This window comes from Onychomys torridus, chromosome 9 (genome assembly GCF_903995425.1).
Source record: "Onychomys torridus chromosome 9, mOncTor1.1, whole genome shotgun sequence".
Lineage (NCBI taxonomy): Eukaryota > Metazoa > Chordata > Mammalia > Rodentia > Cricetidae > Onychomys > Onychomys torridus.
This window is the reverse complement of record NC_050451.1, coordinates 33,751,820-33,766,996: the sequence shown is the minus strand read 5'-3', so window position 1 is coordinate 33,766,996 and position 15,177 is coordinate 33,751,820. Positions and strand designations below refer to the sequence as shown.

Below are 15,177 nucleotides of genomic sequence, written 5' to 3'. Positions count from 1 at the left end.
ACAGCCTGGGCTACAGATTGAGTTCCAGGAAAGGCTTAAAGCTACACAGAGAAACCCTGTCTCCAAAAACAAAAACATAAACAAAAAAAAAAAAAAAAAAAAAACCTGGGGCTGGAGAGATGGCTGCTCTTCCAGAGGTCCTGAGTTCAATTCCCAGCAACTACCACATGGTAGTTCACAACCATCTATAGTGGGATCTGATGCTCTCTTCCACCATAAAGGTGCACATTCAGATAGAGCACAGCACTCATACACATAAAATAAACAAATAAAATCTTTTTTTAAGAAAAGCCAAACATAACAGCAAATTCTTATTATGCCAATGCTGGGTAGGCAGAATAAGGAGGACCCCTGGAGCTGGCTGGCCAGCCAGTCTAGCAGAATCTGAGGGTCTAGTTTATGGAAAGACTCTATCTCAAACGTAAGGTGTAGAGCAAGAGAAGAAATGTGATGTTGACCTATGGCCTCCACACATGCATGCACACATACACAAAGTAAAAACATCTTGTCTTATTCACTGTTCTATTGTGAAGAGACATCATGACCAAGGCAGATTATAAAGGGAGGCATTTAACTGGGGGTTTTCTTATAGTTTCAGAGGGTGAGTCAATGAAGATCATGACAGGAAGTATGGTGGTAGGCAGGCAGGCAGGCAGGCTGGAGCAGTAGCTGAGAGCTTACATCTTATCCATGAGCAGGAGGTAGAGAGAACTAGATTGTGTGGCCTAGCTCAAGCTTTTCAAGCTTCAAAGCCCATCCTCAGTGACACACCTTCTCCAACAAAGCCACACCTCCCAATCCTTCCAAAACTATTTCACTAACTAGGGACTAAGCATTCAAACATACGAGCCTGTGGGGGCCATTCTCCTTCAAAGCTCATACCAAACTCAGTTTTTTGTTATGTTTTGCTACTTTTCTGTAACAAACCTTTATCCTTACTCTGCTATGCTGTTCTTGATATTCACTGTCTGCCAAAAACGTCTAGCCTGCATTCAACCTTGAAAATGTTATTATAATAATGAAAATTCAGAGTCCAACATTCTTATGGGAAAATCTATTCCCCTGATTTTATACTTGGAAGGAAAACAGATACCTTACTGCCTTAGAGTAGCTTTCCAGAGCAGGACACCTGTAGGTATGGCAGGAAACACGGGTTATAGAAACATCAACACAGCAAGTGAATGACCTTTTACTTTTTTAGCAAAGACATTCAGTTTGTCAGCTTAACCCATTCTAATGCACATTTTCCTGTTTCATACTAAGTGTTCTAAAGAAACTGGTTTGTTTATTTATTTAGGAAGAAATAAATCGGTAAGCCTATGATTTGGGAGGTAAAGATAGACTGAAGATCAGTTCTCGGCTAGCCTGAGCTGCACATGAGGCCCTGTCTTTGAAAAGCAATGACAGTAAAGTGTGAACCACAGGAAATCATGGCAGTGTCATGTGGGCAGTACTTAGAGGCTTGTCTTCTCTTCTTTGCTTTTCCCTTATCATTTGGAAAGTCAACAGGGGCTTATCATCTGTTTTATGCAAACAGGAAAAAAGTTTCTGCATGAAGAAATTATAGTCCAATAAGAAAGATAAGCTATCTATACAAATAACTGTGTTTCTATAATTGCCAGTTTGAGAAGCCTTTTAAAGCTCTAGCAAAATCCTTGTGCTTTGCAGGAAGCCGCTCATGAACAATTCAGGAAGGCTTTCCGTTAAGAGAAAGATGGCTGAACCAACCCTGGAGGGGTGGGTGGGAGCTTGACAAGAGCAGTTGAAGGTATTCTAATTCATTTAGTGCCTACATGTGCCAGGTAGCATGGAGGCAAAAAAAAAATTAAAAAGCCTAGGGCATGTTCAGAGACTAGCAAGCATTCTAGTTTGACTGGTACATGGTACATACCATACATACATATAAAAATATGACCAGAAAACTTTTGTGCAAAAGCCAGCCTTACAGTTGTGTCCAAAGGTGCGTTCTGACTGGGTGAGACTAGTACTAAAGACTAGGTGGTAGACTGTAACACTCATACTTGCAAGGATAAGTACAGGCATGACCTAGTTGTGAGGCAGGAGGATTGGAAACACGGGTCTTGCAGAGATAGATTGGATGTGGCAGAATTTGGACCTTGTCAGAAAGACTCAGAAAGTACAGCAGGCTATCTGGCAATGATATCATATAAAGGGGATATGAGAAAGCCACCTCCCAGCCATGCCCACCTCACTCAGTGGAATCGGGGGAAAGATGAAAAGGTTGAGAGCTGAGTTACTCTTCATTAGGACATTAAGCAAATGCAGAAAAGCATAGAAACAGAAGAAAGGAAAAAAGATATGCAATGAACAGCCAAGGAGGAGGTTTTCCAGGAAAGGGTGAAGAAATAGGAAACTCTCAGACATCAGTAAAGTCCCATTTTCACCCATTAGATAATCTCAGAAGCTATGTCTGACTTCGACACACATACGTGCGCACACACACCATGGCATACACACCCACACTCACACTCATACATCATGCACACACGTGTCCTCCTACATTCATTTCTGTCTGTAAAATGAAAGCCACTCTTTTTTGGGGGGGTTTCAGACAAAGGAAAAGGTTGACATTTCTTGAGTAAATAAATGACACAAGCCTTTATGCTGAAGCTTATACTGTCCTATGAAATGAAATGAAATACCTCATGAGGTTTTCCATAGGCTTTCCTCTCCTCATTCTTTTTAAAGATTTATTTATCTTTATTTTGTGTGTATGAATGTTTGCCTGCACGTATGTATGAGCACCATGTATGAGCCTGGTTCCTACAAAGACCAGAAGAGAGTGTCCAGAATCCAGGACTGGAATTATGGGCGGTCGTGAGCATAAACTGAGCCCAGGTCCTCTAGTTAGTCCCCTTAGCCAAAGCAGTGAGCTTCAAGTTTTCTGAAGACTGCCTATGTCTCAAAAAATTAATAGGGAGAGTGATCAAACTGTGGCCTCTACACTCATGCATGCACATGTGCACATACCCACACTAACAACCATGTTTGCCACACACACACACCACACCACTTACACTGAGTAAAAATTCCCATTGTTCTAACAATCACTCTGTGTAGATAATCAGTCTTCAGTTGGGGTGAAGCTCCTACTTACCTCATTTTTCCTTTAGTTGCCACCATTAAATGTGTCTAAAGATAAAAACTCACTATTCTTTCTCCTAAAGCGTTGCAATCAGCTAGTTAATAGACCACTTTGTGGAAGGGTTAAGTCTCACAAACTAAGCCCCATTATTTGGCTTGTGTCCTGTCTCTTAAATATTTTTTTAGTTTCATTAATAGAGGCATAATTTATATACTGACTATCTAACTTTTATTATATACCTATTGGACAGAGGCCATGTCTGTCTTTATAGTTACACATTGGCCCACAGAGTTTCTGGCACTCAATAAATGTTAAATAATATTTCTATTCAGCATTCTGCAGACAGGAAGCATATGGTAATAAATGTCAGAGCACAGGTTGGAAATCTCCAAAAAGTTATACATTATATTCCTTGGAAAAGCCAGTTCAGACATTTTTGTGAATGAAATTTCTTTTTAAGAGCAGTTCCCAGGCTCAAATGTTACTTAACAATTTTCCAGCCTTCATTTTCTTATAAATTAAAACTTTTCCTCATTGATAATAATAAAATTTTTGAAGTGTTAGCACTAATGCAATCTCATATGAAAATGTATAAATGATTTTATGGATAACATGAAGAAAATAATCTGACAAACAGCATAAGGAAGCATTTAGAAGTTTAAACAACATGTCTTTATATTCTGACGTATGTGATGTGAAAAAGAAGGAAACAACAGGTATTTCTTTATCATTAAATTTCAGTGTGACTTGGAGGTACATCATTGCCACAACTGTTGCAGACCTCACAGTGGTGTTCGACTTTAACTCAATATTTTTCTCACCTGGGTATTCCAGCACTACTTAAAACCTTACTGTAGCCTGAGTAAGAATACCATAGCCTAGAACAAAACATGGCATGGAAATTTTAAAAGAAAATTCTTTGTACAGGGTATTTCTCAGTTAGAAAGAAATGGTTAACTATTCTGAGCTACCCAAGTGTTTTAAAAACATGTATCTAAACCTTCTTACTCAATGATTGATCTGACCACACTACTTTGAAGTTTTGGCACCTCTGATTAAGGGTCTGTCATAGGACTAATTAGAATTAACCCAGGTTCTGGTCATCTGGCTGAGCTGTCTGCTAACAAGACGTAGATGCTCACTGCATGTTGGCCATTTTCCTCACCATGAGGGTACTTCAAATATGGCAGCTTAGTGAGTTAGTGGAGTAAGGTAGAGTGGGCTAAAGAGAATGAACAAAACACTTTGGACATTTATTTGAAGCAGGTTGACTAGCTGTAGCCCACACGCCGGGGAAGATAGTCCAAGGACCTGAGTACCAGTCAGAGATCACCCAGCCATTGTAGAGGCTGCTGCAACACATGGTTTTTTGGGTGAGATAGGCGATTCAATGTATTCCGGGTCTTCTACTTTTTAAAAATTATCCAGGAGTTTGCATTCAGTAGGCAAAAATGACTTTATAGCTTTATATGAAGTGCTTCCATTTTTATTAAAATAAAATTGATTTTAACCCCAAATGAACAAAATTTAATTAATAAATAAAGAAACTAATATACTGAGTGGCTTTCTCCATCAGCTTTAAAACTGGAACTTCATGTCTTTTCCTTTAATCCCTGTTCTCTTCCCATGTAGGCTATTACTGCAATGAAAGCCATCCCAAAAGAACAGGATATAGAGAGAGGTCTGAATTTTCTGTTGTATAGAGAAGACTTTATATATACGTTCTAGTTAGAGAGAAAAATGGACAAGAAATGCCATCATGCCTTAGCTTCATCTATTTCACATTCTGTAAGACTTAGAGTGTCATTTTTTCATCTCATCATTTTAAGATCTGCAACAGCTGGAGCCCTCTATCCTAACAGATGCTCTTAGTCTAAATCTATGTTTAGGAGTAAATATTTTTCTGATAGCAAGGTAGACAATGTGAAAAGAAGCACTGGTCTGTGCCCTTTTCTTCTTGGTATCTTCCTGTGCTCTAACTCCAGGACTAGGGTATGGACCATGTAGATTCCCAGTGAGAGCCACACTACCAAACCCTTGAATCTTATGCTGTCTCCTCACTTGGAACAGCAAAGCAGGGTGTTTCAGATGAGTGGACTGCAGTCTGCGCTTCTAACCTGAATCTCCCCCTGTTGTTTCAGCCTAGGCCCAGGACCCCTCATGTCTGAGATGCAACTGCAGGACATTAACAAGCAGATGGGAGCTTTAACTTGGGTCCATTGTCTTGAAGTACAACACAGAAAGGGGGGGGTCAAAATTAGGCAGTATTGTGGGTTAATAGTCATGCTCATATATGTGGAAAGAAAACCTTCCTATAATTAATAACTGAGTTTGGAAAATTCTAATGATTCCAGGCCAATATTCAGAAATTATATTTCTATAATAAGCAATTATAAATGATTGAAATGAGCATAAACATAGTAGTTTTAGTTATGTATCAATTTCATTATTTCTGCTTAATTTAAGTAAAAAACTTGTGTGCATTAGACAAAATAAGTTTTTCATCAGTTGATTATAAAAGAATCAGTTGTCTTTTGTGCACACAAACATCCCCTTGCTTTTCTCTTTTTCTGGATAATCTGGGGATTGTACTTTTTAAGTAATAGCTTGCTAATCCCTTTTAAAAGGCTCCTAATGTAAGCGTTCCAGTTTCATTAACTGTAAATTCCAGCTTTGTTTTTAAAACCCCATTTCAAAATCCATATCTGGTACCTTCTGATCAGCACACTTTTAGCCTGGGTGGTAAAGCAACGAACCTACTGTGACACCTAAGTGGCGTGGTATAGAAAAGAGTAAGACTTTAATCATGTATCATTTTATTGATGACACTCATTCCAGGCAGGAAAAAATGACTCAGTTACTGCAAATGGCCGATCATATGTGTTTCATTCATTGTAAAGGAAAAATGCTGTATTTTAGCATATTCAACAATGGAAGGATTCTGAACTGTGACCTGTCTCTGAAAGTTGTCAAAAAATGGAAAGAAGTGTCCATGTGAGGTGAAGGCTGATGAGAAATAGCCTTCCCGGGCCTGTTTCATTTTGCTTGTGTTGCTTGCCATGCATGAGTGGAAGTGCTTCACTCTCGGGGGGAGCAGGAGAGCCTCTGTGTGGGTTGTTTATCTCCTTAATCCCTCCTCCTTTGTGATCTCTGATTATCACATGGATAATCACCTGCACTGGGAACCGCCCCGCTCCTCTGTTCCCCACATGTCACAGGCACTCTGTGGTTGGATTTTAACCTGACTGCTTCATTAGATTTGTGAGACTCAGCACGAGGTGCCCTGGGGCAGCACAGATGGGGACTTCCTTGTTTTCTTTTCTCACTTTTCCTGCAATGGCACTAGCAAGTCCTTCCCAGTTTAGTGGGACCGGCTCACATGGAATCACTCCTGATGTTTGGAGCCCGCCTTACTTGTCTGCTCACCACTTATGCTCACTCTTTCTCCCCCGTTTTCTAACTCGTGGCTTCCTGTCTCCTCTTTCACGCAGTGGATCTGAGAGCAAAAATTCTACTTAAAATTCTTGCTGGGTCAAACTGTTCCCCTCTGTTGTTGTGATTGTTTTGCTAAAGGGGAAAAATAAATGCTGTTCCATCATGGTCTCCTCAAACACCTTCAGATCAGAGGTTAGTGGTGACAAAGTCCACAGTGACGTGAGACGGCTGCCTTCTCTAATGGTGTGACTTCGGGCACCAGTCCAAGATCAAAGGAAGGTGAGAGGAAGCCAGACAAGAAGATCATTTTAAGGCGGAGAACAAGGACTTGGCTGTTCTGGTGATAGGCACAGCTCAGCAAACCTGTGTGAAGAGGCACTAAGATAGAATTGAGTTGGCTTTTCCTAAGTGTGCCCTTCCTCAGGCAGAAATGTGTTGGTGCTTGGAACTGTTTACATATGTGAAAATGTCCTCAGGCATGCCTTCCTTTAAAAATAATGATTTGAAGCTAAGCATGGTGGCACAAGCCTAAAATCCTAACATTTGAGAGATGGAAGCAGGAAGAGAGACAGTTCAAAGCCAGCTTAGACTACATACTTAGGTTACATAGGAAGCCCCTGTCTAAAAGAAAAAAATACACACATATACCAAGTTACAGTGAATTTATTAATACCTGTGAAAAACTGGCATTATGAAGCAAGATAGCCAGGCCTGGTGACGAACATCTATAATCTCAGCACTCAGAGACGGGAGGATTAGAGAGTTCAAGTCCAGCCTGAAGTACCTAAGAGCCTAGTCCATACAAATAATATAACAGGTTTGGGATTTAACTTGGTGATGTGGCACTTACCTAGCAACTTGAGGCCCTGAGTTCAAGTGCCAGCACTGTCCTTCCCTTAGTTTAACTGCTTATGGACTTTCAGCCTTTGTGTCATAATGCAGTTTTAACTCTTCACATTCCTTCTAATGACCCTGAAGCTCCCTCACCCCCACCCTCCATCCTGGAACCCACTGCTGCCCAGGCTGAGCTTGAAAAGTAGTCCATAGGGGCTGAGGAGAGGGCTCACTGGTTAAGAATACTTGTTCTCATGAAGGATTCAGGTATGCTTCCCAGGTAACTCCATTGGCATCTGATGTCCTCTCCTGACCTCTGCAGGCATCAGCCATGCATGTGGTACACATACTTACATGCAAGTATAGTAGTAGTTCTCAGCAGAGCTATTCAGTTGCATTATTCATCTAAAAATTCATGTAGTTAATTATGACAGCTTAGAAAACACTATATTAATGTCTTTTCAACCTTATCCTTTGCCTTGATATCTCAGCCAACAAATATTATTAACTGTGTGAAGTATAAAGGTTCTGTTCGTAAATTGAAAAGAGGTAGCCAAGGGTTTGCATGTGGGCCATTGTCATCGCTGTCAGCTGTGGCTCACTGGTCATCCTGATGTTTCTCTAGTGAGTGAGCTGAGGTGTGTGTTCAGCTTCAGCATCCCTGTTAACCTGACTCTTCAACCTTAATCATGGATTCTGACCTTTCCACACCCTCAAAATTATGGGTTCTCTAAATCTCTGTTTTTAGCATCGTGGATCATAACTACATGCATGTATTTCCTCATTAGTATTTCCCTCAACATGGAGGGACTCTCCACTTTCATTTTCAAGGCACTGACTGTGCTTTCTGCCTTACATGGTTTGGTGCAGCAGTTGTTCGGGTTGAGTTGGATCTGCTCACTACTTGGGCTCAAATCCCATCCTGCTATTAATATCTCTTGGCAAAGATGGTTTTGGAGGAATGTAAGTTAAGATGTAGAGACTCTTGACAGTTGTCTGCAATTTTTTTTCACTTTCAGGAGGGAAGTAGAAATGAAAAGTAACTTGCCTCCACTTTCTATCATTCCTAAAATTAAAATGTGTGCACAAGCTAACAGTGAAAGCTGAAAGATTTGGTTACATTGATGGGGTGGGGTTTTGGTTTTCAGGGGTTTGCTTTGTTTTGTCTTTCAGTAGCCTGTTAGAAAAGCATTAGACTATATCATTATGTTCATTAAATTGTGCTCATAAAATATTTAGAAGCTAGAAGAATTTTGTGTATTAAAATTTTTAAACATTTTTAAGAGTTAACTTTTGTAGCCTCCTCTTCTTAGACAAAAGCCAGGTGTGGTGACCCGAACCTTTAATCCCAGCACTTGGGAAGCAAAAGCAGGTGGAGCTGTGTGAGTTAGTAGCTAGTCTTACCTGCCTAACACTTCCTGACCAGCCAGTGCTACATAGCAAGACCTTGTCTAAATGGGGACTGGGGGTTACATAGAGTGGGAGTATTGCACCCACATACCACATACATCTAGATTACACAGTTGTCAGTATTTTGTCAAATTGGCTTCCCTTTGTTCTTTTCCCCCCAAAAGCATTCCAAGTTACAAATCTTGTGACTTTTACCCTTAAATACTTGGGGTGCAGTACTAAAAGTTAAAGACGTTTTCCTTTCCACTCTGATCATTCCTAATTTCAAGCTAGGGATTCCTCATGTTTTCTAACTCTCAATTTACATTTGTTAAAGTGTCTTTGGCAGCTGGGCTGTTTAAAATAAAATCCAGTTAGGGTCCTTGCATTGCGTCTATTCATTTCCCTCCCCAGTTAATCTGAGGTTAACTTTAGTTAAAGAGACCAGACTAGTTGCCCTATAAATGCCCCATCTTACAGATTTCTTCATTGTCCTTACCACTGTCTCCTTTAATTTGTTCCTCTCTTTTTCTTGTGAGTAATTGGTGTTAAGACCACTGGGTCAGAGTACTTCCTGGTTGACACCATGAACTCCATTCTGCATCAAAACAAAATGCACAGAATGTTTGGTGATCCCACTACAAAGTGATGTTAACAGAAGGATTGATCCTGGGGTTAAAGTGATGACAACTTGTTCCCTTCCATCCTAAAGTTGCACTTTGCCCCCTGTGACCAGCACGTGATCTGTGCTGCTTTGAGTCCATGTGAAGAACCAGAACCCCTGTCATCCTTCCATCTGATGACTTTAACAACCACTTGTGATCCCTGTCTCCATAAATTACTTTTTTCAGTATCTGTACCTCTTGGAGCAGGCATTCTTATCTCCAGAAGAGCTTTCTGAGAGGTACTGTTTTAATTAAAAATATAACCACCAGTATAGTCCTTGGGTTTCAAATGATTGTCTTTCTTTGCTGAGGTCAGAACACCTGAACTCACTGTGGCAGCTACTGTAAAAACACACACTGCATCTTCTGTATTCCAACTTGTGAAGTGTGTTGACATCATGTGGCCCATTGTTTTTCATGCCAAGACAAAAAGGAAATATTTTTAGAGCAAAAACAAAAATTAATCTATGTAAGTATATTGAGATAATTGTGTAAAAAGACTGAATGAGTTTCACAATGAATTATTTCTTCATTATCTAGCACTTTATAATTAACTGTTCTTTTTTTTTTTTTTTCCAGGAAGCTGCCACTTTTGCTAGAGAGCAAGGCTTTGAGGTGAGTTAACCCACAATTGCACACTAAACAGATCCTAAAGGTTTTTTCTAGCTGATAATGAAGTTCTTTTGGACAGTGATTGATGTGCTATTATACTCTCAGAGCCTCGCTGCAGTTGCCATGGAAACTTGGCAGTCGTCATGGTTTCTTTGTTCTGCCAGCACAGTGTTATGACGCACTCTGCTAGGTCTGCACCCAACATCGCCTACAGATGTTATTTATTGAATTTTGAAAAGCCTCTTGGGAAGCCGAGAGGTTGGGCACAGTTTCAAGCTGCCTCTGCAGATATGGGGCCTGTCAGTTTGCTCGGTTAAAGAGATACCTCATTAGCTGCATTACATTTCATAAGAATCCATTGCTGAAGCAGTGGTGGAGCGAGACAGAGTGGTAAGCTATAATGTCACTGAAATAAGTTCAGCCCTATCACATGCAGATTATCATCATGCAAATTGATTTCCAAAGGTTGTACTTCACAGTTATTAGGGACTGATTAATTTAAATCCTGCTTATGAACTTCCTGTTTGAAACCTGTCTACCTCTCATCTTTTTTAAAACAGCACAGACTATGTTTTATTTTTCTGAAAAAATATTGATAATTGGCCTTAATTTTCTGGTCTTGATTCTATTTTCCTAATAGAAGGGTGATCTTGTCAAGATTCAGAACTCCATGTGGTTGTTGTTGGCAAAATCAAACTACAGTCAAGACCATGTTTTGGCCTGCGTCATATCTATCTTCTAATTGACTGTTAGAAAACACTAACTTCAGCATGAGCCCAGGTTAATTGACAGATAATTAACTTGAGTTTATGAATCTTTTATGGCTGATATTGAGCCAAAACTATGTTAAATGTTCTGTTTTATACATCAACTTGCAATATTACATAACTACAGTAACTTTAAAATTATATTTATTTATTTAGTAGGAGGGCACATGCCTGCCACAGCACATGTGTGAAACTCTAAGGAGAACTTGCTGGAGTCAGTTCTGTCCTTCTACCATGTGGGACTGGGGATTTAACTCTGATCATCCAGTTTGGCAGCAAACACCTTTACCAGCCGAGCCATCTCACCCATGTAACTTTAGAAATTTAATGTGGCCGGGCAGCGGTGGCGCATGCCTTTAATCCCAGCACTCAAGAGGCAGAGGCAGACGGATCTCTGTGAGTTCGAGGCCAGCCTGGGCTACAGAGTGAGATCCAGGACAGGCTCCAAAGCTACACAGAGAAACACTGTCTCAAAAAAAACAAAAGCAAAAAAAAAAAAAAAGAAGAAAAAAAGAAAAGAAAGAAATTTAATGTGACTGGAGCTAAGATCAGGAACTCTGCCCTTATTTGCATACTCAGTATTGTCTACCATGTACAGAAGCTGTGAGCATTGATTGAATAATACTAGTAAGCTTTAAGCTCCTTAAAGAAAGTTGAATTTGTAATACAACTTATTTAAATTACTAAAAGCAGATCCATCAAGGAACAAAATAATACATGTGCATAGTATCTGTGTCATAGAACGTATAGAACCAGAAACACCTCCTCCTCTTCACAGAGAAAGGAAATGAGCATGTCTCTAAGAATTCTCTCAAGATCATTTGAAAGCATACAGAAATTACATAATAGTTGACTTCTTAGAAGTTTGCTTTTGTTATTTTACCACATTTTAGTCATTGTAGAAGTAAGTTGTATAGAAAGGGATTTCCAAAGGTGCTTGCTTTATCTAATTTGTTTTGTTATTTAAGTTCCCAACTGTTGTATAAGACCAGACATAATCAGGATAGTTTGCAGTTTACAATGTGGGGTCACTGAAATGCCTCAGCAGATTCAATTCCCACCACCTCTGACCTCCACATTAGAGCTGTGAAACATATGTGGACACATACACTAAAGTAATGTAAATTTTTTTTATATTGGGCTAGAGAGATAGCACTCATGTACACACACACACACTTAAAACAACTGTTTTATTGTGAAAATATATGTAAATGTTTTCAGTCATTTTTAAACTTTTAGTGACAAGCATGGCTGGGTGTACTCCTTTAATCCCTGTATTCTACAGAGTCAGAGGCAAGCAGGTCTCTGTGAGTTCAAAGCCAACCAGGGCTACATAGTGATACCCTATCTCAAATTACAATAAAGTTTTACCTATGCTAAGTTTTTATACTAAAAGCTAATATTCTCAAATATTACAAATCAAATGCTTCATAGATAAGAGGTTTTAGAATATTGCCAGGCGGTGGTGGCGCACGCCTTTAATCCCGGCACTCGGGAGGCAGAAAAAGGCAGATCTCTGTGAGTTCAAGGCCAGCCTGGGCTACCAAGTTAGTTCTAGGAAAGGTGCAAAGCTACACAGAGAAACCCTGTCTTGAAAAACCAAAAAAAAAAAAAAAAAAGAATATAAATGTGTTCCTGTCATTTAGCTGTGTTATCATTAAACATGGGTTCTGTGATTAGTTTCACAGATACTTAGATATTTAACATGCATATAACAAACTATCTCAGTTCTGTAGTGCTTGTGTGATGATTTGTTTGCTTCAGTAAAGCCTAGTACAGATTGGATTGTATTCTTGCCTCAAGCTCTTTGCTCTGCAGCTACCTGGTTTATATTCAATCTTAGCAACACACTGCGTTCTCTATTTCCTGCTAACCAGTACTGTATTAACCTTTTATTAGTTCCTAGTTACTGATTTAGAAATTGTTTCACTTTGTCATATGTCTGCCATAATGGATTAGAGCATATAAGCAAAGTGATGATTATCATAATCACATCCCCTATTACCTCCTGACATACCAAAACAGCTCTGCCAGTGATGTTGACAGTGGTGTGTTAGAGTCGATAAAGCACATAGTGTCTAGTCCCTGCATGGATTCCCAAAAATTATTAGAAGCATTGCAGAATATATAGGAGTCATATAGAGAATAGCCTTAAGTCAACATTGTTAATAAAAATACAATCCATGTAGGGAATGCTGTCTGAGAAATCCCATGATTTTGTAGTGCCATTAAAGTCCTCTTAGTTCATTAGAGAAAAATATGAAAGCATAGGTGTAGAGTGTAGTACTCTTGAATAAAACAAGAGCAAATCACTTTATCTTTAACAGTTTTCTGTCTAGGGAAGTGTTCTGATGTTCTCAAGTCTAGTGTAAGAAACTAGACGAAAATCTGTATGTTATCACTCCCAGCTTTAATATTGGCTCTAAATTTGGAGCAAAGCTTAAAAAAACCAAAAGAGTTGTAGTAATTGAAAGAAAGGGATGGTGAGCATCTTTCCTTCCTGCCAGCACCCCTGCCCTCCTTGATTTCTGTTATTAATCCCAGTCCTTTCTCAAAACCACTGAGTGTTGCCATCAGTGATTTGACTTCTGACAGGCCAGCCCGACGCCTCTAAAAATAACCTGTGTTTATTCAACAGGAAAGACCCTCAGCAGCATTGTTTATGGCACCCTAGTGGGTTTCCTGCAAATTCTAGATAATCTTTATTTTTTCAAAAACATCTTTAATCTTTCAAATGAATTGGGCATTTTTTTTAGTGAGAAGCAGCAGCTCAGGAGGGCACTGGAGAAGGAGATAAAAGCTGGGCCTAGCAGAGCACAAGGTAGGCTCTTTCTATATAGGTGATAGAAAATTGCATAGTGCCCGGTTTAAATGACAGACCTGCTAAGAATTTAAAATGACAATTCTTGGTAAAGAGTTCTGTGAAGCCTTTTATTATTCTGGAAAAACAGCTCAGAGTGCAATGTGTTGTTAAATCTTCCTTATCTTGAGCTAAACTTAGTTAAAGGTTTGCATTTTTAGAACCTAAATAAAAACAAGGTACTTAAAAGCATGCTTCACTGTGGAGCCTTTTAAAAACTGTCATAAGTTGATGTAAATTAAATAAAATGAAAAAAAAATACCTCCAAAACATAGATTTAGTTATTCTCTGTATTTCTGTTGTCTATGCAGACAGAATATGTGCCAATTTCTGAAAGGAATTCAACCCTATTGAGTCACTTATTCAACATTACTTCAAGAAAAAAATGTTCCTTTTCTTGTAGCTGTCTAAGATATAAGACTCTGTCCATTGAGGGAACAAGGTGATCTTACTCCCTTTCCTTCTTCCCTTGGCCCTCACAACCCAGAACATCTTAGGATTGTTTGATTATTATTGGGAGGAGCAAATTTCTCTGACCAGTGAGGACTCAATCATCTTATAACACTCAACAACCAAAGTATAGAATTGTGTGGTCCAATAGCAATACTTGGCTGCTCAAATTAAGATGGTTTAATATTAAATAAAATTTATTTTAAATTTTAATTTATAAAAATTTAGGTAGTATCAACTACCCTGAATGTTGAGGCAGGAGGGTTGCTTGAGCCCATAGGTTTGAGACTAGTCTATACAGCATAGTGAAATTCTGCCTCAAACAATAAAATGCAGCCTCTGTTGGCCTACACACATTCCTAGACCTCCATAGCCTGTATGAATGATGACTACTTTATTAGATGGTGCAGATACCAAATATAGACAGTATCTCAAAAAGTTCCATTAATCAACACTGAGGAGAAATCTACAAAAAATGTTCAGGAAGTAATGGTTCCCAAAGAAATTTCTAAGATGATTCTTAGGTTCCTGTGTTCTTTACAAATTTTAGGATTGCAGTGAACCATCATATTTCTGAAAATAAGATGTAAGTCAGGTCCTGCTAGCTAGGAGAATATGCCCATACTTTCTGAGGGGTCTGGGCCCCAAAAAGGACAATTTTAAAAACAGATTAGGAAAAACAGACCATGTAGTTTTCTAATGGTGTTCATTCAGTGTTTCATTAAAAGTATTTACTGAGCACTTTTGATATGCTTGATGCCACCTACAGACCAAAAAAGAAAGAAAAGGAAAGAAAAAGAAGTAACCCAAGTCCAGAGTTCAATTCCTCAGAACCCAGGAAAAGGTAGAAGGAAAGAACCAGTTCTTCAGGACTGTCCTCTGAGCCCCCATGCATGTACTGTAGCAGACATGTCCCTCCCAATAATAATCAAATTTTTAAGGAAGGAAAAGAAAGCTAAAAATCTGACAAACAGAGCTGTCTAGCAATGATGGGGGTCAGGCGGGGGGGGGGGGACACATAGTTAAGTAGTCAAACAAGGAGACACATTTCAAACAGGA

At 39.3% G+C, this 15,177-nt stretch overlaps 1 protein-coding gene across 1 annotated transcript in view; it reads left to right on the top strand.

Moving 5' to 3' along the window:
- Positions 1–15,177, top strand: part of Adk (adenosine kinase) — a 418,246-nt gene that overhangs the window by 328,061 nt on the left and 75,008 nt on the right. Inside the window, exon 8 of the mRNA XM_036199883.1 lies at positions 10,009–10,044. Within this exon, the coding sequence (XP_036055776.1) occupies positions 10,009–10,044 (36 nt within the window). The remainder of the gene's footprint in view (positions 1–10,008; positions 10,045–15,177) is intronic.